The sequence below is a fragment of the Octopus sinensis genome, linkage group LG25 (genome assembly GCF_006345805.1).
Source record: "Octopus sinensis linkage group LG25, ASM634580v1, whole genome shotgun sequence".
In the NCBI taxonomy this organism is placed as follows: domain Eukaryota; kingdom Metazoa; phylum Mollusca; class Cephalopoda; order Octopoda; family Octopodidae; genus Octopus; species Octopus sinensis.
In genome coordinates, this window is record NC_043021.1 from 14247651 (window position 1) to 14272288 (window position 24638).

General features: G+C 35.7%; 1 protein-coding gene across 2 annotated transcripts in view; it reads right to left on the reverse strand.

The window, feature by feature from the left end:
• Positions 1–302: 302 nt before the first annotated feature.
• LOC115224251 (sarcoplasmic/endoplasmic reticulum calcium ATPase 1) overlaps positions 303–24638 on the reverse strand; it is a 129149-nt gene continuing 104813 nt past the window's right edge. For both annotated transcript variants that reach the window (XM_029795055.2, XM_029795056.2), the window contains exon 25: positions 303–1192. In XM_029795055.2, the coding sequence (XP_029650915.1) occupies positions 1173–1192 (20 nt within the window). In that variant the 3' untranslated portion in view covers positions 303–1172. The remainder of the gene's footprint in view (positions 1193–24638) is intronic.

Sequence of the window (24638 nt, forward strand, 5' to 3'; positions counted from 1 at the left end):
CCCCTCCTCCAGACTCCTCCTAGCTTCTGCTAATCCCACCCTAGCGCCCACCCCCAAAATCGCACCCACACGCCTTAGCCCCCCCCCATATGCTCGACTGACCTGCTCCCAATATCCCCCCTTTCCCTCCCCCCCGCACCACTACCATCACAGTCACGAAGACGACTGCCGCCACCACCATTACCACCACCATCAGCACAGCATCAAACCCTGTCCCCCACCACCCCCAGCCAGCCCCTTCTGTCACCGTCCAGTAAAGTGTGTGTGGAGGGGGGGAAGGTGACGTGCATATTGCACCTATGTGCAAGTTGCATATATTCACACACACACATATGCACGTGTGTGTGCAACGAGTGTTACAGCGTAGGGACAGCAGCAGTGGGTGGAGGCGGTGGTGACGGTGGGTACTGAGTGAGGGCTTTCAAGACCAGTTGTGTGGTGATGGCGACGGCGGTGGCGACAGTAACGGCGATGCAGAGACAAACCCCCCTCCCTCGAAACCGACAAAGGGAGATAAACTCAGCAGTTACGAGAAAGAAAAAAAAAAAACATGTATTATATATAATATATATAGGAAGATGGTGGCGACGAGGACGGAGGAAGTGATGGACAGAGGTGGTGGTGGTGGTGGTGGTGACGGCCTACAGCAGTTGTTGAGAGAGAGAGAGAGAGAGAGAGACAGAAAGAGACAAGACAGAAGAGAGACTGAGAGTGAGAAGGAGAGGACAAGAGAGCCTCTACTAATTTCACCTCCCTCTCGACCAAATGTTCTTTCTGGAAAGAAAAAATATATATATATATAAGAAAAAAAAAAAAGGTGGATGACAAGGGGCGAGGGGGATGGGAGGGGCACAGCAGATGTAAAGAATGGGGGCAGGGGGGAAGATGGGCGGCCGAGCTCTTTTTTTTTTTCTAAAATGTAAATTGGAAAAAAAAAAAAAAAAAAAATCGAAAAAAAAAAGAAACCCCCTACATCGAGATTTATTTTCAAATAGTAGAAGTGGTGGTGGTAGTAGTAGTAATAGGAAGAAGTAGTAGTAGTAGTGGTAGTAGTAGTAGAAGAAGAAGAGGTGCGAAGGTAGCTGATAGACAATGGGAATCCATTACACATCACTCAAAACTGGGCTTAAACTCTTGGGTGTGGTGTCTTAAGTTTGAAGTTGCTTCAGCAATCAGAAGAAACCAGGATAGTCTGTAAAGATGCAATATGAAGAGAGAGAGCGAGATATAGATAAGAGAAATATCAGAAACAAATATAGATATGTATATATATTCATACAAGAATTTTACATAAAAAATTTAAAACATTAAATAAAATGAAGTGAAACAAAAATACAAAGCCCTAATAAAGTGAGGAATTATATAACTCTAAAGAAAGCTGATTGCAAATGAAACAAGATAATATAAAGACTATATATATATATATAAGTGTGTATATATATTACAGAAAACTACTATGCAAAGACTGGAATAAATTGTTTGTAGAAAGCAAGAATTTCTGGAAAAGACCAGAAGGTAAAGTGGTAGAGTGAGCAGAAGGGTTAGGGATTAGTGTGGTCCTTTATTTTGGCGTCAATGAAGAGACCAGATAGACAGAGAGGTAGACTGACAACAATTACAAAGAGACACACACACATACATTATATATATATATATACATATATATAAAATGTATATTGGGTTGGTGAATAATTATTGTGGCTTTTTTTCAACAAAAACATTAACAATATTTAACAAAAAAAAACATCTTTAAATGGCATTCTGACCGTCTGCCAAGCAAATGGGAAGCAGGAATTGAAGTAGATGGTGAATATGCTCCGGAATAATCATTCAAAGATGTTTCTGTTGAATAAAATTTGTAGAAAAAAAGTTGCAATAATTATGCACCAACCCGATATATACTCATGGTTTTTTGAAATTGGATTTTGATGTACATAGAAAGCTACTACTAATAGCTTTCTATGTACATTGAAATCCAATGTCAAAGAAGAAAAAAAAATCTTCCATGTTCTCATGTTTATAAATTCTTATACCTATATATAATATATATAGACACACACAAGTACTTGAAAGAAAGTAAAAACCTTGGGTGAAAGAGAGAAAGAAAGGGAGAGAGAGAGTGGGGGAGAGATTTATTGAGATAGTTTAAGAGTGGGGCATCAGTGGTGACAGAGCAGAAGGAAAAACCCGTGTCCACAGACTATTTAACCTCATCTCTGTTTCTATGGAGAAGCAGGAAGAACAATCTCTCATTGCCCCATTCAAATATTGGGGGAGAAATAGAGACCCTTACAAATATTATTAATAAGAATAGAAAGATATGGCAGTGTGAGAACGAGTAGAATAGGAAATACTCCATCACTGACACTATATTGTATTATTTGATATAATTTATCTCCTGTACAGCAAGATAACTGTTTTGCTCTGGCCCTTTTCTCTCATATTTACCCCTTTCTACTCATCTCTTAATATAAATTTGATGCCCCCTCTGCCTCAGGGTGCTTAGTCTGGCAAGCTGCAATGGCAACCTCAGCAGTGCTGTTGGCACAATGAAAGTACACAGGACATACTGTAAAGTGACAAGCGTTAGGATGGGCACCCAGCCTTAAGAAAATGTGCCAAAGTAGAGACCAGATCATAATGCTGCCCCCTTGGACCCATCACATTGTATCAAACTCCAAGCCATGTCAGCATGGAATATTGAAATTACACATACACAAAACTCTTCGATAATTTTGACAGAGTTTTCTTGGCTTTCTAGAATTTTGAAAATCTAAGAAATCAGCAATTATGTTGATTGAACCCAAGACTACATGACTATTTGACATGGTGGATGAGACGTGGAACTGGAAATCAGAAGCAAACCAACCCAGTAAACACAACTGAGTTGCAAGCTTGGTGTCCAGTTAAAACTCATCCCAAACATCAAGTCTTTGGCTGTAGTCTCTCATCTTTACCTCCGCCTTAGTGAAAGCAGAGGTATTGTTTTCAGTTGTGTTTGTTTGTTTGTCCATGGATGGATTTGGATGAAACTTTCAGGGATTGGCCTTGTAACTGGCACGAACTGATTAGATTTGGGGATCGATCTGGTACTGGCCAAGGATTCTGGATTACTTTGCCAGTTTTTTTGAGAGCGGTCAGGTTCATTTTTAGTATTCTCATTTGTGAGAACAGTCGAGTTTATTTCAGATATTCTCATTTTAAAAATCATCTCTGGCTAATCATTGAGAGGATGTTGCTGTTGCCTTGGCAGAGGTTTGCACTCTCTGAGTGCTCTTGTTTATGTATATATATATCTCGGCTGACCAATCAATCAGAAACAAATACCAAATCTGATAAAGCTATTACCGTCTAAGGGGAGATTACTCCATATTGAACCCTTTTGCTATCAAACCTACCTCAACTGGATACAAAATGTCCTGCTCCGTGAACACAGAGGAGAAAGTTATAGACCAGTCATGGGCAACCTGTAGGACTGTCTGCATGGCACACCTGATGATGAGGCACATGTGTCATGCGGCCCACTTCTTGAAAGAGGTTGCCCATGCCTGTTATAGAGGGAGAAGACAAAGAGAGAGAGAGAGACACACACAGACAGACAGACAGACAGAAGGAAAGGGAGAGAGGGAAAGAACCAAAAATGAAAAGAATAAAAAGAGAATTGGTTGAAAAACTTAGTATTGGAAAAAAGATATTTGAAAAACCAAACAAACAGGGTGTTGAGGGAGTAGGAGGAGAATAAGTAAATAGGTGGGTAGGAGGAGTTATACTACTAGAAGTAGTAGTGGTGGTAGTAAGGGTTACTTGTGGTGGTGGTGGTGGTAGCTAGAGGTGGGGAAAATCACAACCTGAGAGGGTGGTGCCAAGTGGGAAGTGAGTCAGTAGCAAATGGGAAGAGTTAACACGTAGGAAGAGGAGTGGAGGAGAAGAGGGATTATGGATTAAAAGCCAGGGAATTAAAAAGAAAAACCACAAAAAACACATGAAAAGGACACTATATAAAAATCCACCCACCCCCACTATTTTACTACCCTCCTCCCTTATCCTGTTGCCCTTACAACAATCCTTAGTTATGAAGGAAAAAAAAAAGGTTCAAATAAATTAATAACCGACTTCTGCAGTCCAAAATGTGATTTCTCTAAGTGCGGCAGGGGAGGAAATGGTACTTACCCAGGTGTTGACTTTGGATAACCACATACAATATCTACAGAGAGGTTATATTATATTATTAATATATCATAAACAATTATAAATACAGATATTTGGGCCTATGTGTATTGGTTTGTGGCTCACTCCTAAAATAATAATGGTTTCAAATTTTGGCACAGGGCCTGTAGTTTATGAAGGGAAATGGGGGTTGGTCGATTACATTGACCCCCCCAGTTCTTGACCAGTACTCATTTTATCGACCCCGCCGAAAGGATAAAAGGCAAAGTTGACCTTGGCGAAATTTGAACTCAGAACGTAAAGACGGACAAAATGCCATTTAGCATTTTTGTCTGACACGTTAACAATACTGCCAAGCCCATGGCCTTCACTCCTAAAACAATGATAATAAATATTAGTAGCATAACAAGGAAGTCTTAACTGAAATTTCTGTATCAAAGAACATATTTCATTGACACTGCTCCGCAAAGGGAATGTTGACTGAGAAGTTTTAACTTTGTAACTCTTGATACAAATCCATCTGAGACCACCCCTTTTGATATCAACCTGTCTAAGACTGCCCCTGGTTCAAACTTGCTGCTTTTAAGTGATCTAGAACTTTCCATCAAGATTTGAAACTAATTTATGTTCTAAGTGATAGTTTAGTAACGACAAAGTTATTTTAGTAAATTTTTTATTATTTAAAAAAAAAAAAATTAATTAAAACAAAAGTAGTGTATTAATTATTTCAATCAAAATACAGTAACAAGGGTAGTTATGGAAGAAAGAACTAAATCCTATTAATTTTGTATGCATGTGTGTGTCATTAATTCTAGTGAACAATACACACACAACTAATAGAATAAATTTCATTTTAGAGTTATCCTCATAATCATATTTACTCTAATTATATTATCCTAATTAATGAACCAAAACATTAGATTTCTTGTGTGTGTGTGTGTGTGTGTGTGTGTACGTACATAGTTACTACATTTTTTATTCTTAAAAAGGATTTATTAATGAAGCTGATTACTTGTGACAGTGTATTGTACTATTTAAGATGGTCGTATAAACTTCAATGTCTGGAGATTAGTTATATTTAGTTTGAGTGCACAACTGACTTAAATTTTATTTTAGTATTTAAGAAGATTTAACATTGCACCTAGTCAAAATTGATGCTAACCTATTAGACAGCTGTTACAATAATGTTTGCAATAGAAATATATATATATATATATATATATATATACTTCATTTGTTAACAAGGCAACCAATGGTTTCATGTGAAGAGGTCTTTACAATTATTGAAGTATACCACATTGGTACTGGTTTCTTTTTGCTGATTTAATATACTACAGTTATGTTTACAATAGTGACTATTCATATTAAATCTCAAAAAGGAATCTCCCATTTATACATATATAATAAATATTTATAAAAATATCGTAATAGTAAATAATGCCATGCCATTGCAAGCTTTCTGAAGGTAGTGACAAAAAAGCTTAAAAACAAACCAACGAAGGCAAACAAGCAAGATATTAAAGAGACAATACAATGAAAAGAAAATGTTAAAAGGGTGGTAGGATACTTATAATTCATTGAAACTCAACTTCAGATTTTCCCTTCTTCTTTTAACCCTTTCTGTACAAAAGGGACACACATGCATTCCCTCCTGCAATACTCAAAAGAGGATTCTGGTTTGCATAATAGTATTAATGTATGTCTGTGTGGTTCAGAAGTTTGTTTCCAAATTACTTGGGCTTGGATTGAGTCCCACTATGGGTTAGTTAGTTAGTTACCTTCTTGGATCATACTGACTCACAAGGGCCGGTTTCCGTGGTTTCATATATTCCCCACCTGGACAGGACACAGGTCCGTTGCCGGATTACTCATTTTTGCCAGCTGAGTGGATTGGAGAAACATGAAATGAAGTGTTTTGCTCAAGAACACAACACGTCGCCCAGTCCAGGAATTGAAACCACAATCTTACAATCATGAATCCAACACCATATACACTAAGCCACATGACTCCACTGTGGGTCACCTTGGACTGACCAAAACCTTGTTAGTGGATTCATTTGACAGAAACTGAAGCCTAATGCTACTGATGAATAAACATCACCATTATACAAGCAATGTTGTTTGCCTGCAATTTTCTGTGTAAAAATATTGATGGCATTCAAAGCAATAGGAGGGAAATATCTTGGTTGGAGACTAGTGGATATTTGGCATCCAGCCTGACCCATGCCGACATGGAAAAGTAGATGTTAAAATTACCATGTATTTAGTTTAAGAAAGATTAAAATATTCTCTACTGTAAGCACCACCACCAGTATTTTAGAGGCCCTGGGTGGTTGCTTTTGATGAGATTTGAAATCAGAATGTGGAGAGCGAGAGAGAGTAACTAAAATATTACACATGGCATTTGTCTGCCCCTCCTACCAATTCTACCAAACAACTGCCCCATGTTCTAACTGTTTGGCATTCAAATTATCCTGCCAAATATAATGCTTATGTATTCACATTCTTTTGAACTAATCATTCATTATCTCATAGCTTTGAGATTTTGATGTTATTGTAGGGTAAGTGTGAAAGGTTGGATCTGGCCAGTTTGAACATAAAACAAGTAAGATATTTGGTCCAAATGTAGCTGGTTCAAATGCTAATGGGTTAATTAGGCCGAGTGTGGTTTTTTTTTTTTTTTTTTTTTTTGGATTTTCAGAATTTAGACAAAGGTACAAGTCATGCAAAGTATGATTATTATAATTTTTTTTTTACTTGTGAAGTATTAAAAGAGCAAAAAAAAAAAATCAATGAACAAAACAAGACAGAGAGAAAAAGAATGCATTCAAGGATGTATTAAGAGACAAAAATTAATAAAATTAAAAATATATTATAGAAACAAGTATTAAAAAAATTGAGAAACACCTATAAAAAAAATTAAAATTGAACAACCAGAGAGAGAAAGAGGGAAAGAAATAGAGAAAGAGAGAGTGGGGAAAAAAGAGAAAGAGAAAAAGAGAGACATTGATGCCAAAATAGCAGACACTGCTATTATCTGTTTTTTTTTTTATAATGAATTTTGAGAATATTGCAAACATAGTACATCAGAAAATACAAATAAATTTTTCTGTAAATATATGCATTGTAAAGCAATTTGAGATAGAAAAAAAAAAAGAAAAATATTATATACATATATACTAAATGTATATATATATAAAAAATAACCTGAAAAGAAATATATAAAAATAACATAACAAGCAAAAAAAAAAGAGAGATAAAAATAAGAAAATAGATAAAGAAACTTACCAAAATCTAACAAAATGATAAAACTACTACTTACAATAATAAAAATAACATAGGTGCAATGCTACACATTTTGTGGTTGGTGGGGGTTTTGTTGATTAAATCGAAGTATTTCATTGATGGTTTATTTTGTAAATTCTTTACGAAAATGAAGGGTGAAGTTGACCTCAGCTTGATTTGAACTCAGAACATAAAATTACATAACTGCCACTCTACTGATCTACAAAGATTACTGTCATTGGGGAAAGGTCCAAATTTTACAAGGAATGGAAATGAAGAGCATGTGTGTCCTTTTTTTACATTATGTCTGTTTTCCATGCCAGCACGGGTTAGATGCCCATTACTATGCTTTTCGATGGGTCAGAGACCATGTCTCATTCAATTTGCATTTTTTGCCAGGTGCCTGTAGCTGGTTTCCCTTCCCAACACCAACCACTTTACAAAGTGTACTGGATGCAGTTTTTCATGGCAAAAGCATTAGGGAGGTTGCCACACTCTTGACAAGATTAAAAGGAGCATTGACCCCATCACAGGCAATGCTTATAAAATACTTATAAATATATACAAAAATTAAACTGTGGCACAAAAGACCTAAAAACCATCAACTGCTTTTTTAATTTTAAATTGTTTTGGGAAAAGGTCTGAGGCCCACCAAGAACACTTAGATGGCCTACTTATGGGTTGTGGCCAACTTGTTACTGACTACTACACTAGGGCCATCAACTCAACTCTCCAAGATAATATTAGGCACTTTTATAGAGCTGTGAGTCATTAGACCAATCAGGTGGCCTCAACTCCACCCAGGTACCCAGTATCAGCCAGGTGACAATTGAGAGTTAAGTTTTTTGACTGCAGCCCCCAACAATTAATTGGTGGCGGCCTGAAATGTAACAGCCACACTCTTAAGCTAGAGGACTTGTACCGGTCACCTGCAATGCTTTCTCTAGGTCTGGCCAGGAGAGAACCTGCAGCAGACCCAGTTCAGCAAAACCACTGAAATAGCAATTGATTCTAATTCTGGTATTAACACAAATTTGGAGTTAATACTGTTTTAAGGAACCAGAGAGAGAGAGAGAAATAGAGACATACATATAGACAGACAACACATTCAAATTAATTTTTAAGTATTACATTAATTATCAGCTGTTATTTAGAGGTAGATACGAAACTACTTGTACAACTCATAGGTAGCACAATAATGATAATGAATGATGTAATTGAACAGAATGCAATAAATTGTAAAAAAAAAAAATCTCATCAAAAATGCAAAAAAAATAATTTAAAAAACCAATAACAGAATAAAAAGCAATTTAAATAACATATAAACAGTTAAAATATACAGAACAAGTAAAACAAAAGAGAAAAAAAGCTTTAATAATAGAACGACATGCAGTTATGACATGCTGGGTATATATATATGGAGACAGAGAAATAATATATGTAATGAGGTAGAATGGATGTGGAGATGTCAGATATATTTATATAATACATATGTAATATAAATTATAGAATAAAGTGCATATAATATATATTTAAAGGAGATATAAATTATGCATTATACATTTTATATATCATTTTGTATATATTATATATAAGCAGATGATAAGGAAGTTAAGAGGAAAGTGGGGAAAGAATTTTTTCCAAAATGAAATGGAAAATGTGTATGTATGCCTGTGTGATCAGATGAGTACATGAGAAAAATTTATATATTTTATATATATATATATAAATGGACTGAATGAAGTTTACTAAGACTAAGCTGAGAAAAAAAAAATCGAGACATCTTAGATTAGAAATGAGATCTTTGGGTGATAACTTCTGAAGCAAAGTGAAGGGCATTGAGTGATAAATGATGAAGGGGTTGGATGGCTTGGCTCTTTTGGAGACGAAATAATTCATTGATGGCAGAGTCTGTGCTAGGTTAGATAGTCTAATCAATAGAATTTGACCACTTTTGGAACCACATTTCTGTTGAAAGCTACACTGAATCAATTGTGAAACTTGAACTGAATTCGAAAATAAGGAAGAATATAAAGAAAAAGCTTTGTGATTATTAAAAGCTGATGTTTCAAAGTTTTATGGGGAACTTTTAACTTGGATCATTTTAAAATAGAGTTTGTACCATAGAAGCAGGGGGCAGTTTTGGGAAGGTTGGTATCAAAAGGATTAACCTTTTAGAGGAAGAATAGACAGAATTAAGGGATCAGAGTGTTGATTGCAAAAGAAACATGAAGACTATGAATAGTCACTCCATTGACATCAATAGTGTCAATATGGTCATATAGAGGAAGAGGACGAGAGTCACAAATTTGTGGGCTTCAGAGAGATAGCAGGGGAGTTGATAAAAGAATCATTCCAGAGAGAATGAGAGCCAATGGTACAAGTGTGGTCAGGGGGAGAGAGAGAGCCAATGGTAGAAGTGTGGTCATGGAGAGAGAGAGAGAGAGAGCCAATGGTACAAGTGTGGTGAGAGAGAGAGAGATAGACTGTGTGTATGTGAATAAGCTAGAAGTGACAGGAACTCACACAGAACTAAATTCTACAGCTATATCAACAGGGTATATATATATATATATATATATAGATAGATAGATAGCTATTTTGTCTAGTCCAGAAGTGACCATCTTGTCTTTTCAGATGGGTTTACCTTGGACTGGCTTGTAATTCAAAGGAAGATTTTGCTGCTATTATCTAGCTCAGGTCAATCTCATTATGGATACAAATAGAAAGAAAAGCTAACTACATAAATGGCAACCGTTTTCCCCCATGGGTTAATAAATAAGAGTAAGAAGGGCTGAGTGGGGGGTAGTTTTGTGCTTGTATCTTTGGTCATGAACTTCAGATCAAGAATTTGCTATGTGATTTCAAATGCTATGTGTGAGAGAAACTAAACTGTGCGAACAAAGAGATAACTGACGAACAATAAGCACATTATACATATATAATGTATATATGTATATATATATAGAGAGAGAGAGATAATATACAAATACAATATACATTAAATATACGTATGTATTTATGTATAATGAAGAAAGCAAAATCCAAAAATCAATTCTCGCAAAAAACATAATTGAATGAAAATGAAGAAGAAGATAAAATAAGCGATGTTAAAATACATGAAAGAATGAGTGAGAGGAATAATAAAAAATTGTGAGTATGAAGAAATGGACACTGAATAAATAATCAAAGAAATGAAAATGCAATAAATATAATAATAACGATAATAATGATAACCAAGATACTTGAAATAAAATTGAAGTAACGTGCTAAAATAGATGAAGATAAGATAAAAAAATAAAAAAAAAAAAAAGATTTAAATAAATAAAAGTGTTGAAATGCAATGCATATATATATATATATACATAAATATATATATATATATATATAAAAGTTAAAATAAACTGTCTCACCTAGAAAATCCAGATGCCAAAAAGTCCCTTCTCGCGTTTGTTCAAGGGCAGATGGCAACAACTTTTTTTTTTTTTTTTTTTTTACATCCCTATGGCATAAGAAAAACTGACCCCTTGACAAATTTTAGGGAGATATACTTACTCTAGAGAGGAGAGGGGGTTAAACAAGCCAGATCTGACATCGAATAGACAAAAACATAGATTATCTTCTTTGAAGGCATTTATATAAAAGAGAGAGTTTTTGGTGCCTGAATCTGTTTTATTGGACAATTTTTTTCTTGGTGATGCTTTTTCCTTTTTTCTTGTTCCAAAATTTCATTTCTAGAATATATATATATGCTGCATGTGCCACAAAAGGTTATCTGTTTTATATAAACACATCTAAATGCAAACAAACACCTTTCTTAATTATTTTAGTGTATGTGCGTATACGTATATAAGTTGTGGGAGAGAATCTTGTCATTTAGTCTCTTTAAGATTTCCTTACTTATGAACACCTTGTGTTTTCTTTCCATCTTTTTTCTTCTCCAAAATTCTTATGTTTTATTCCATCTCTCATCGTTCAATGGTGTCAAAGTATTAAAACACAGATCCCACGTTGATTAGGATAATAAAAGATTAAATTTCAATATAATTCCACACACACACACACACTCTCTCTTTCACACACGCTTCATATATTTTACATATGCACCCAAACAATAAAACAGTGCATATGCACTTGAACAGTAAAAACATACAAATCAACTTTATTGTTCAAAACCATAAACTTGAAGGCCATGCTGGAGGTCAAGCTTGATGGCCTTTGCTACCAAGCTTTGGTGGACATGAGACCAAGCTTGCTGGCCAAACTTGAGACCAAGCTCGATAGCCAAACTTGAGACCAAGCTCGATGGCCAAACTTGAGACCAAGCTCGATGGCCAAACTTGAGACCAAGCTCGATGGCCAAACTTGAGACCAAGCTCGATGGCCAAGCTTGAGACCAAACTTGATGGCCAAGCTTGATGGCCAAGCTTGATGACCAAGCTTGATGGCCAAACTTGAGACCAAGCTTGATGGCCAAACTTGAGATCAAGCTTTGCTGGTCATAATGGAGACCAAATTTTTGATTTGTATTCTTAAGTTTCTCTTTTAAATGTGTGAGTCCTAACCTTTTAATGTTGTCAAGTGACAGGAAACCACTCCTGGTCTATTTGCTACTTTAAGCCATCTTTTAACCAATCGATAACGTAGACCAATATTTAATAAATCTAAATTTTTCCAATTTTTAAACGGGGGAAAAAAAAAAGACTTAATTTCAGGACAATTTATGTATTTTTGAGGTGAGGAGGAAGGGACGAACTTTCATTTACAAATATATAGTTTGTATATCTCAACGTTGCATATTTTAATAAAATTCTGTGGCTCATAGAACATCACAAATTAAGGACAAATAAGATATACAAAGAGAGAGAAAGAGAGAGAAAAAAAAAAGGATTTATGATAAAGAAAGAAAAAAATCTCAATCCTTAAATTTCACTGTACCAAAGTTTAACTTGCATTATAATATATTTTACTATCTATATATGTATATATATTATTTTAATTATGAGTGCAGATTAAGAAGGGAGATAACCAACACTTTCTACATCTTGTTTCTTAGACATTGCCTTATATCAATACCAGAAGTGGAAAAGACAAAAATCAACCTCAAAATACACAATAACAATCAGACAGATATGCTTATTAGATTTCCTTCTAGCGCTAAACACTGAAATCACAATTAGAAACCAGTACATCTAAGAAATGACAAAACTGACACCCTACTCTAGTTGTTGAATGAAGTTACTTCTAAGCATTCAGAGACATTAACAGAATTAATACTAAAAAGATTTAGCAACTGACTGTGTAGCAGAGAGGATTTATACCCCAACCCCACCTGCAAAGACTTGAAGAGCTGTTAACAAAACACCAGTTTTAAATCTAGAATCTCTACTCTTATTGTTTAATGGAATCACTATAGTCGGAATTGTCTTTATATGGAGGCTGAGCTTCCCACATTTGGATAATTCTGGATATAGTTATAAGCTTTCTGGTTCAGTCCCACTGCATAGAACATTGGACAAATGTCTTCTGCTTTCACCCCAGGCTAACCAAAACTTTATGAACGGATTTGGTAGATGGAAACTAAAAGAAGCCTGTCACGTGTGTGTGTGTCCTTGTCATCACATGGCATGACAGATATAAATGGACACCTTCATACTTCTATGGAAACATGTCCAGTCAGTGGGGAAATATTACTTTGCTCGGAAACAAGTGAGAGTTGGTGACAGGAAGGGCATCCAGCCATAGAAAATTTGGTTCAATGAATTCTAAGCTAATTGATAAACCTGAGAAAATCTCAAAGATTCAACAAGTCTTTCCCACTACCTTTCATTAACCACCATTATCATCATGCTTGTGAATATTACAGGCAGAAACGGTAAGGTACATATCTGGCCGTCAGTGACTGCCGAAACTGATGTCATTCTTTCTTAAGCCTAATTCCTTATTGATGAGGATCTATCCTTAGTTGCAATGTTTTTGAGTCTGTTATTACAGGAATTGCAAGCTTGTATTAGTTCCGTTCATCCTTTCTGTACACTGTTGTTAAACAATCTTGGAAAATCAGGTAGCAGAATAAATGAGCAATCATTTTTTTTTCTTTTAGTTTAATCTTACCAAAGAATTGCTCCTAATCCAAATTCTACCTTGCTCCTTGCCCCCCTCCCAACCAAAACTGTTCTCTTGTCGTAAAATTGTCGCACAATGTAGTTATTATAGGTCTCTAGTAAGTCTTGACCTTCCTCCCATGCCAGAAGGGCACTAGCAATTCACCCTGTCCAACTTTCAAGAGGGAACTACACCCATGTATGTTTTCTAATGAATACAAGAAGGTCACTCCTCAACCCTCAAGGATTTAGTTTGCAGGCTACAGATGTCCAACATCTATCTGTAGACATGCCTACACTTATTGAGACCCATGAAGCAATTATGTGTAGTAGGTTTCTCTACTCTTCAGAAAGATCTTAAGGGGTCAGATTTACCAATTAGATACTAATGACAGTAACAATAACCTTCTGCTTCTTAAATTATAGCTGTCTCTCTTTATCATGCCCTATTGTACAGGTTCAGCTGATTATAAAAGACCAAATAAAAAATCTCCTTTACTGAATTCATTTCTATTACACTGTTATAATGCTTATAAAATTTCTGAAACACATCCACACATAAAATACGACTGACATCCACTTAATACTTGCCGATATAATTGCATGAGATGACAAAGACCGAAACCCTTAAGTATGATAAAAAAACAAGAACAAAAACAATTAAAAGATGTAATAAAGAAGGACAAATGTCATCCTAACAGCCTGACTAGTTGAAAGACAGACCTTGTTTAAGTTACAGAAGGAATAATGAGCTCTTGCATAAGACACAGGCTAAAGTTTACTGCAGTGGCAATGAGATTTTGGTGTTCATGTGGTGTGATGTGATAAGTGAATGGAAATAGCTATAACTGGGAAAAGATGCCAGGAGCTCACCATGGATTTATGGTGCTCACAAAAAAAAAACAGGTAGAACTGTTAGTAATTAACTGGGTAGGATGTTGAGTGGACTGGATATGAAATGAAAACACCTGTAATTAACTCTTTTGTCAACAAGACACTGCCATACCTTAAAAGTGAAACTCAGTTGTTGAGAAAATCACCGGTTGTTGTGCAACACTGGGAAGAGGGTCGTCATGTTTTTAAACAAGAAACTCCACAAATGGAGCTACACGTACCCCTGTCCACCCAGCTGACATTGAATAGTGTTAATTCCCCACTATATTCTTGATTCCCATTCAGTTAAAACAAAAAAAATGTGGCCAAGGTGTTTATGTACCTGTCATTATCCATCATTAAAGAAATAAAATAAAGGGGGTTTTATCCCCCTTGTCAAGTGGTGATAATAGAAAGCTAGTAAATCTATTCTTTCTTCCCTGACAGAAGGACACCAATAATTCACCCCTTTCATCTTTCAAGAGGGAACTACACCCATATGCAGTTTCTAATGAAAACAGGAAGGTCACTTCACCTCCTGAAAAGACCTAGTTTATAGTCAGATTCTGGACAATTGTGGCCTGCAGATGCCAAGGTACCTCTGGTCTGGCTTATTGTGGTCCTTCACACTGTCTATTAGATGAAAACTTGATCTCTTAGATTGACTCAAAACCACAAGTATTTTTAGACAAGGCTATAACTGACAGGATTGATTCTTACCTAGGGAAAGATAGGGCCATAGATGATTGAAAGAGAAGTGGATAACAGGGATATAAAGTGTCTGAATTAACCCTAGGATTGGAATAGCCCTACTTACATTGTGAGAACAGAAGAACTCAATAAGGGTTAAACTTAGCAAATAGAAATGTTTTTGTATTTGTGTATTTGGTTTTTGTTGTGTTTTGGTTTTGTTACTAAGGTTTGACAAGAAGGAATTCTATAGAAGAGTGTGATGTTCCAAGGGGGTCGATAACAGGAGCAAGGTTGGGGGGAAAACAAATGATGAGCAGACACAGAAATATTGTGTTCTGATAAACCTTTCTCTTAGGAAGATGGGGGAGCTGTGAAGATTGAAATGAGACAAACTGCCATCTTTTATCTTTTACTTGTTTCAGTCAATTGGACTGTGGCCAGGCTGGGGCATTGCCGTGAAGAGCCTAGTTAAACAAATTGACCCTAGTACTTATTTTTAGGTCTGGTACTTCATCTAGCAGTCTCTTTTGCTGAACTAAGCTGCAAAGATGTAAACAAACCAACACCAGCTGTCAAACAATGGTTTGTGGGTGGGCATAAACATTATCTATACACACACATGCTATAGGCTTCCACACATTCACTCAAAAGGTGTTGGTCAGCCATGGTCTTCAGTAGAAAACCCTTGCCCAAGGTGCCATGCAGTAGGACTGAACCAGAAACCATGTGATTGCAAAGTAGTTTCTTAACCACAGTCATACCTTCACCTTGTTTAATAATATTTTCAACATGGTTTCCAATTGTTTAATCTTGTCAAACATCTTCGAATAAGAAGAAGTAATATATGGAAGCAAAATCTCTTGCCATCTCACTATTAAAGACAGAGGACAGCTACCCAAAATTTCATTAATATTTATCCTCTCATAGTGCTGGTAGTGGAGGGTGGCCTTGGATTTAGAACTGTAGCCCTAAATCTTTTATACAGAGTTCTGCTTATATGAGACAAAATGGTCACACAAAACAAATGCACATGTCCATGTATATTATATATACATACACATAAGACTGACTGACTATCACATAAAAGAGAGAGAAGACTAGGAATTTGAAACAAGGGTAACATATTTTGATAAAAAAAAAAACATCTCTTACATATATACATTATCTTCATCATTAAATGTCTCTTTTCCCAATGTTGGCATGGTTTGAGAGGCACCAAGGAGCCAAGAGGGCTGTGCCGAGCTCCAATGTCTGCTTTGACATGGTTTCTGTGGCCAGATGCCCTTCCTAATGCCAACCACTTTACAGTGTACTGGATGGCACCAACACTAGTGAGGTTACTGAGAGCTTGCAGCCTAGCCCGTCTCCAAATAAACAGGGTTACTGTTAGAGGTTCAATACCGGAACAGACTGGCATGTTGTGCTCTTGAACAAAATAGGTTTCATGCTGTTCCAGTCTACTTAGCTGTAAAGGAGTACCACACTAATGCTGGTGTAACCTTTTCTCTCTCCAGCTATCACATCCTTGATGTTCTACTGCTGTCACTTACAAAGGCACCTTAAACACTTAGCAAAAGCAAGGTCAAGCTACGCAGTCATATTTGGAAGCAAGGACAACTATGCTAAGCTTTTCTATAACTTTTAGATCCTACATCTTGCGAGTTAAACCCTAATTTCAATATGAAATTGTTCAGTAGTAAGGTAGTTGTCAGAGATTCAAAGGGGATGAAGGAAGCGTGGTATGAAGAAAATAGTCGGAACAATGAATGAATGACTAAAAAAGAATCAGACAAGCAGGACTAAAAGAAGACTAAGATGGGAGGAACTAGTGAGAGGAGGAGGGAGAGGATGACAACTATGATAACCGAATGAAAGCAAAGGAAGGGAAGAAAGGAGGGCTGAACAAAGGCGAAAGGAAGGGAAAGACGAAAGGTTTGCGTGAAAGAGAGCAAAGAGCAAATGAATGCACAAATGAACTAATGAATGATGAAGATAAAGTGAAATGACATGAATCGGATTATTTTCGTTTTTTTTTTATCCATGTTTTTTCAGGTTTTTTTTTTGTTAAATAAATTTGAAATTGTTAATTATTGAATGACCTAGTTGCCATTACAGAGACAGATGGGACCAAGGAAAAACAAAACCACTAGGAAAGACATAAGATGCATGCAAGTAATTAAAAAATAAATGAAGGAAATTAAAAAAAAAAAAGATAAAATAAAACACACACACACCGTTTCAAAATGCTAAAAAAAAATACTTAACAGAAAGAAAGAATTTGAAAAAGAAAATGGTTAAAAGTTGCGTGCAGTTGTTAGAAGCACTTGAAAATTAATAATCGAGATTTTAAGTGAAATTATTTTGGAAATATATTTGTCCAGTTTTAAATTGGAGGTGTTAATTAAAAAAATTATTTGTCTGTTCTTAAGTTTTATATTATTTTGGAAGGAGAAGAGAAACTTTTGGTACAGTGCTAGGTAAGGAGAGAGAGTGAGAAAAAGAGAGAATTAGAGATATGTATATATATTTAGAGAGAGAAAGAGATAACGGGATGCACAGAGAAGTACTTTAAAACATGTTTCAACTGATCAAAATTTAAGCTAAATTTGTTTAGGACCTTCCATTTTATTTTCCACATTTACCTCCCTTTTGTTTACAAACAACAACATTAACAACAAAACAAATGAGGGAAATATATAAAAAGATAAATAAATGGAAAGTAATAATAATGTTCGCTGAGACTGACATAAATCCATGCATTTGGTGAGGAGGATACAGCATAGTTGAAAGTAAAATGTCCCCCAGCATATGACTGGTTCGTTATTTTATCAAGCTCAAAAAAGACAAAGTTGAGCTTTGCAGGATTCGGACAAAGACCAGGAAGGTCACAATGGAATGCTGCAAGGAACAGTCTTTTGCTCCACCGATTCTGCTAATATCTACCCCACTACTTATTTTGTCATCATTGGCACAAGACCCAGTCTTCTGAAAGAGCACAGTCACTATCATCCATTCAACTCCCTTCATCACTTACTGTTCTTGGAAGGGTCAGTGGGAGTAGAGTCCCCAGGCACCTCTTCTGTTGGTTCCTACCCGAAGCGACTGTCATTACACTTTCTGGCTGGCTCCCCAAGTGTGATCAACTGAGACTATGGATTTCGTTCTTGGTCTACTCCAAGGTCTCCAGTTAGCTCAGCTTAAAAACAAATTAGTCTTGCGGTTCTTTCCTGCAACGTTCTGTCTGCAGTACTCGCATTGCTGTGACCTCTCAATGCTAAGAAGTAGTGGCTCAATCTGGAGATCTCAGAGCTATGTACCCTGCAGAGGTCTTTTAGTGAACCCCCATTTTGGCCACTTGTATTCACAATCATTAACCAACAGTCATTATTATTACATCAAAGACTATGTCTATTGCTTTATCATAAAATCAGCTTTGGTTGAAGGTGAACTTAAACTGTAAAAGGGACATAGCTTAATGCCATAAAGAATTTGGCCCACAGCTCTAACCTGCGATATTGTAATACTTAGAATATCTTTGTAACATAGGCAGATAGAAAGCCATGCAGTTTGGTGGTGGTGAGGTGAAGAGAGTCAGTGGGGGAAGTGCATGGTCAATCATACCTGGCACTCCAGTTACAACATGAATTTCAGGTGATCTGAAATTCATGTTATACAAGAACAGCCTGTTTGTGAAATCAATGTGCAAGTGGCTAAGCACTCCACAGACACTTGTAACCCTTAACATAGTTCTCGGAGATATTCAGCATGACACAGAATGAGACAAGGTCAGCCTCTTGAAATACAGATACTATTCATTTTAGAAAGCTGAGGTTAACTGGAGCAATGTGAAATCAAATGTCTTGCACAAAGACAGCGTGCTTGTGGGAATTGAAATCACAACCTTGCGATCACGAACCAAACACTCAAACCACTGATCCATGTGCCTTTACTGTAATCTATCATATTGATTTTAGGGCTACCCTAGTACTTTTTTTTAAGTCACCCCCTAATAACTTCATTTTAAGAATATACAAAGAAAAGAAAAAAAAAATCAGTATTTGCAGAGTTAGAATTAGTTGTAATAGGAGGAGGGAGATATGTGTGTGTTTGTGCATGTGTGTATGTATGTGTATATATACATATATATACACATACACACACACATATATATACATAGATAGACCCAGCAACGTTGAGATATGCATGCAACATTGGGAGTTCCGAATAAGAACAGAGTTTAGAAGATGACGAAACGAGAAGGGGCAAAAGGGGGGGGCAGAGACTATCAGAGGAATACACACATATACATACATATATGTGTGTGTGTGTATATATATATATATATATATATATATATATATATATATATACTTGTGTGTGTAAATATAGATAGATAGGAGTTATAACAAGTAGGTGGGGGGAGCGGGGGGTAACAGTGGAGGTGATAACAGCAAAGGATAAGTGAAGACTCACACGTTTTAAAAAAGAACAAAAAGTAAGAACAGCACTAGAGTTCTACAGAAACGAAGGGTTAAAAAACGAAGTTGTACATATTCATATCTATACATATATACATATATATACATATATATACACACACATACACATGTCTGGGATTTCCATTGTGGCTGCTTACATACACACACATATATATATATATAAATAAATATACATATATATGTATGTATGTATGTATGTCTGTATATTATATTTTTTGTGTGTACGCATTTATACATGTGAGTGTGTGTATATATACAGACATATATATATATATATATGTATATATAAAGGAAACAAGAGAAATAAAAAAAGATTAAGAGGTAAAAAAAAACAACAACAAACTCAAGTAAAACCACAAACTATGGACACCATGCATTGTTTTTGGTTCAGAAGAAATTTAATTAAAAAACGTTTTTTTTTTTTCCATCTTTTTTCTTTCATATATATTTTTTTCTTTCAAGTTTCATATTGTTTGTTATTATTATTATTATCATCATTATTATTTTTTGTTTGTTTGTTTTTTGTTTTGTTTTTTTTTTGTCTATATTCACTGTACAGTACTTTCATTCAAGAATGAAATACTTTGTATATATATATATATATTTTTTTTTGCTTTGCTTTATTTTTTTTTTAATTAAATTTGTGTGTATGTGTGCGAGCATGTAATAATGTATGTGTATGTATGTAGGTGTGCATGTATGTGTGTTGGTTTGTTGAACAAGTGGAAGGTGAAAGAGAAAGAATAAACAACAAAGTTTCATTTAGAAGGGATTTAACAAGAAAAAAAAGTAGGGGGAGGTGATGTACATTGATAAGGGGGCTGGGAAGACGAGAGAGAAGGAGAGAGAGAGAGAGAGAAGCAGGTGAAAACAGTTACAGAAAAGGTTAAAAAATAAAATTAATGAATGAGTTTGAACATAGGCACGAGGACTCAGTTGTTTCTTTTTGTAATTTTGGGAGGGTAGGAGGAGTTAGGGTATATATATATATATATAGTCAATGGACTACCCCCAGTACAAGACTGGTCCTTTATTTTATCAACTCAAACCACCCCCACCACACTTCCCCAAAAAGGATGAAAGGCAAAGTGGACGTCAGCGGGTTTTGGAATTCAGAATTGAGACGATTGCCTCCACGGCTTGCAATTCTTTGCTCTGGTCATCCTACTTGTTTGCCATAATTACAATCATTTCTTCTGGCACAAAGCCGGAAGTTTTGGCAGGGGAGGTGGGGCTAGTTGATCACATCGACCCTAGTATTTAACTGGTCCCTATCTTATTGACACCCTTCCAAAAGGGAGGAAAGGCAAAGCCACACCTGGAATTTGAACTCAGAATGTAAAGACGGACGAAATGCCGCTAAGCAATTTGTCCAGTGTACTAAAGATTCTGCCAGTTCACCGCCATAATAATAATAATAATAATAACAATAATAATGTTTCTGACTTAAGCACAAAACCAGCATTTGTGAAGGGTGGGCAGTTAGTCAACCCCCGGTACTCAACTGGTACTTTATTTTATCGATCCTGAAAGCACGAAAAGTCATGTTGACCACAAAACTTATGGAGTCAGAACAAATACTACAAAGTACTTTTTTTTTTCATTCTTTTACCAACACTAATGATTCTACCACTAATATAGGCGCACAAGGCCTGAAATTTTGGGGTGGACAACAGTCGATCTGATCACTCGCCCCAGTTCTAGACCATTGCTTGATACCTTTCCTCCAAGAGGAAGAAAAGATTTGAACCCAGAATATAACCAAATGCAACAAGACATTTGGTTATCCATTGCTGCACTGATTCCGACATCCACCACCCTCATCCTAATAATAATAATAATAATTGTAGACACAACAAAGGCAGAAGGCCAACACATTTGTTTATAATATTGTTTACTACTAGTATTTATTTTATTGACACTCCCTGGAGGGGAATGGATAGTGAAGTGAACTTCCATTGGAATTGAACATGGAACATCAAGGACATAACTAAATGCTACCAGGCATTTAGTTCAGTGCCTTAACCATTTCTGCTACTCCACTGCCTAATAATAATAATAATAATAATAATAATAATAATAGCAATAATAATAATGACGATAATAACAATGATAGTTGTTTCTAATTTTGGCACAAGGCCAGCAAATTTAAGGGAAGGGCATCAGTTGATTAAATCAACCCCAGTAGATGACTGGTACTTTGTTCTATCAACCCTGAAAGGATGAAAGGCAAAGTTGACCTCGGCTGGATTTGAACCCAGAACCTAAAGAGCCAGAACAAATAATGCAAAGTATTTTTTTTTCCCAATGCTCTAACAATTCTGCCAATCCATTCACCATTTAACAATAGTTATAATAATAATAATAATAATAATAGTTTCAAATTTTGGCACAAGGCCAGGAATTTGGGGGCAGGGTGAGGTAAGTCGATTACATTGATCCCAGTGCACAACTGGTACTTACTTTATCGACTCTGAAAGGATGAAAGGCAAAGTTAACCGTAGCAGAATTTGAACTCAGAACATGAAGACGGACAAAATGCCGCCAAGCATTTTGCCCAGCATGCTAATGATTCTGCCAGCTCACCGCCTTAAATAATAATAATAATAATAATAATGGTATCTTTAATAACAACAACAACAACAACAATGGGTATGATTTAATAATGATGATAATACTAATTAATAATGTCAAAGTAATTACAATGTTGAAATATAATGAAAAAAATAACTAATCCAGACGAGAACTATGCAACGCACGCACACACACACGCACGCACACATTAACACACTGGCATACATAAACACACACATACACACATTTAAACAACTGTAATTAAAGAAGAGTATAAAGAGGATGGAAGAAAGAGAGAGAGGTTGAAGTGAACACACTTTAGAATGTTAACCAGAAGTGCATGAGTTCAATTTCTACCAGTATCCTTTCTATTCACCCATTTACTTAAATTCGCAATTTATGTGTATGTATGTATACATATACATACGTATGTATAAATATATGTATATATATATATGCACGTATAAATATACATATGTATATATATATACACATGCATGTATAAACGTATGTATACATACATAAATATATAAGTGTATGCCTATACAAACGTATATATCTGTATGTATGCATATACATACATATATACATGTCTTATGTGTGCGTAAATTTAATGAAAGAGGAAGGAGTGGGAGCCGGGAGAAAGTGGGGGCCAGAAGGAAGTTTGAAGACAGCAAAAACACCAAATGAGAAAGGGAAGAGGGTTGGACAGGCACCAACAGGAGCCATGATAAGGAATGACAAAGAGAAAGGGAGAGAGTAAGGTAGAGAGAGAGAGAGAGACAGTAGGAAATGGTATTAGTGGCGACGGTGGTGAAATATGTAAAATTTAATTGTCCTATTGTTAAACAGTCAAAAAAATTTTTGAACCAAAAAAATAAATATTAAAGCAAAAAGGAATTAAACTAATTAACTATATAAGTAAAGAGAGAGAGAATAAAATGAACTACGAGAAATAACTCAGAATGGCCAGTGGTTTATATATCAACCAACAAACAAATACAGGTATATTAAATGCCATACAACATAAATTCTTGATTTACAAAGATTATCTCTGCCTCTAGAGGATAATGATAATTACCAAGACAGCAATTGAGACCAGCTCCACTCGAGAAGGGGCGATAATCATGAGATACAAGAATTCTCCATATAATTTATTATTTTTATTTTCTTCTCCTTTGCTCTTTAAAACAATACCAGCTACAAAGATCAGAAATATGTGTAGGGATGGAGAAGGGGTTAAAGTTAATTAAATAAATAGAACCCCCAACTCCACCACCACTACCCAGTACACAGCTATTTTATCAACCATCCAGCCATAAAAGTGGGTGGTGAAGTGGTTAGGGTGTTGGATTCTTGATCATTGGATCATGGGTTTAATTCTCAGGCTGGGTGGTGCATTGTGTCCCTGAAGCAAGGGGCTTCATTAAAACCACTTCATATATTTTATTTTAAAATTTACTTATTTCTTTTATTTCAGTTTATTTGTAGTAAACAAATGCTAAGCTATATATATATGTGTGCGTGTGTGTGTTTTGCAATTTATTGTTCCCATATCTTAAGATAATAAAAAAAATAATACAGATTAAGGTGAACGAAAGGAAAACTAATAATAATAATAATCCAAGATGACAGTTAAAATTGGAATGACACCATTGGAAGTATGTAACTTAACGAAAAAGCTCTAAAATTGTATAAGAAATGAGAGCGGGATGGGATGAGAGAGGAAGAGAGAGAGAAAGCAGGAGTTTTTTGAAGTTTGAAGCTGAGAATTATGAAGTATCAAGCAAGTTAGAATAGATAAGCTGGTTTAAAATATGCAGAGCTGCTGTGAATACTCTAATCCTTAACCTCTGATATACTGTCGATTAGGTTGATTTGTGGATTCACTGAATATTCAGAATTTTTTCAATAATCCCTAACAAATCATTGAGTAAAAAAAAATCCAGAAATTCACTCATTGGCCTCAAGTAAACAACAGCTGTTTACCTGGTTGCCATACATATTTTCCAGTGGTTAATACCTAATTAATTAATTCCTTAAAAGGAGTCCAAAGAATCGTTCTAGATTTCAGCCATCAAAGAATGAGTACATACGCCTGTACTCTATTCTATGACTCATCAGTTAGTTAAAGAAGGAAAAATTGATAAGAGTCCTTGGCAGGATTTGAACTCAGAACATGAAGAACCAGAAGAAATACAATAGATTTTCCCTTGATCTTACAATTCTGGTAGCTCACTGCCTTTCTAATAATAATAATGGTTTCAAATTTTGCCACAGGGGCAGCCATTGTGGGGGATGTGTGGATTACATTGACCCCAGTGTTCAACTGGTACTTATTTTATTGACCCCCAAAAAGATGAAAAGGCAAAAACCAACCTTGGTAGAATTTGAACTCAGAATGTGAAGATGGACGAAATGCTGCTAAGCATTTAGTCTGATG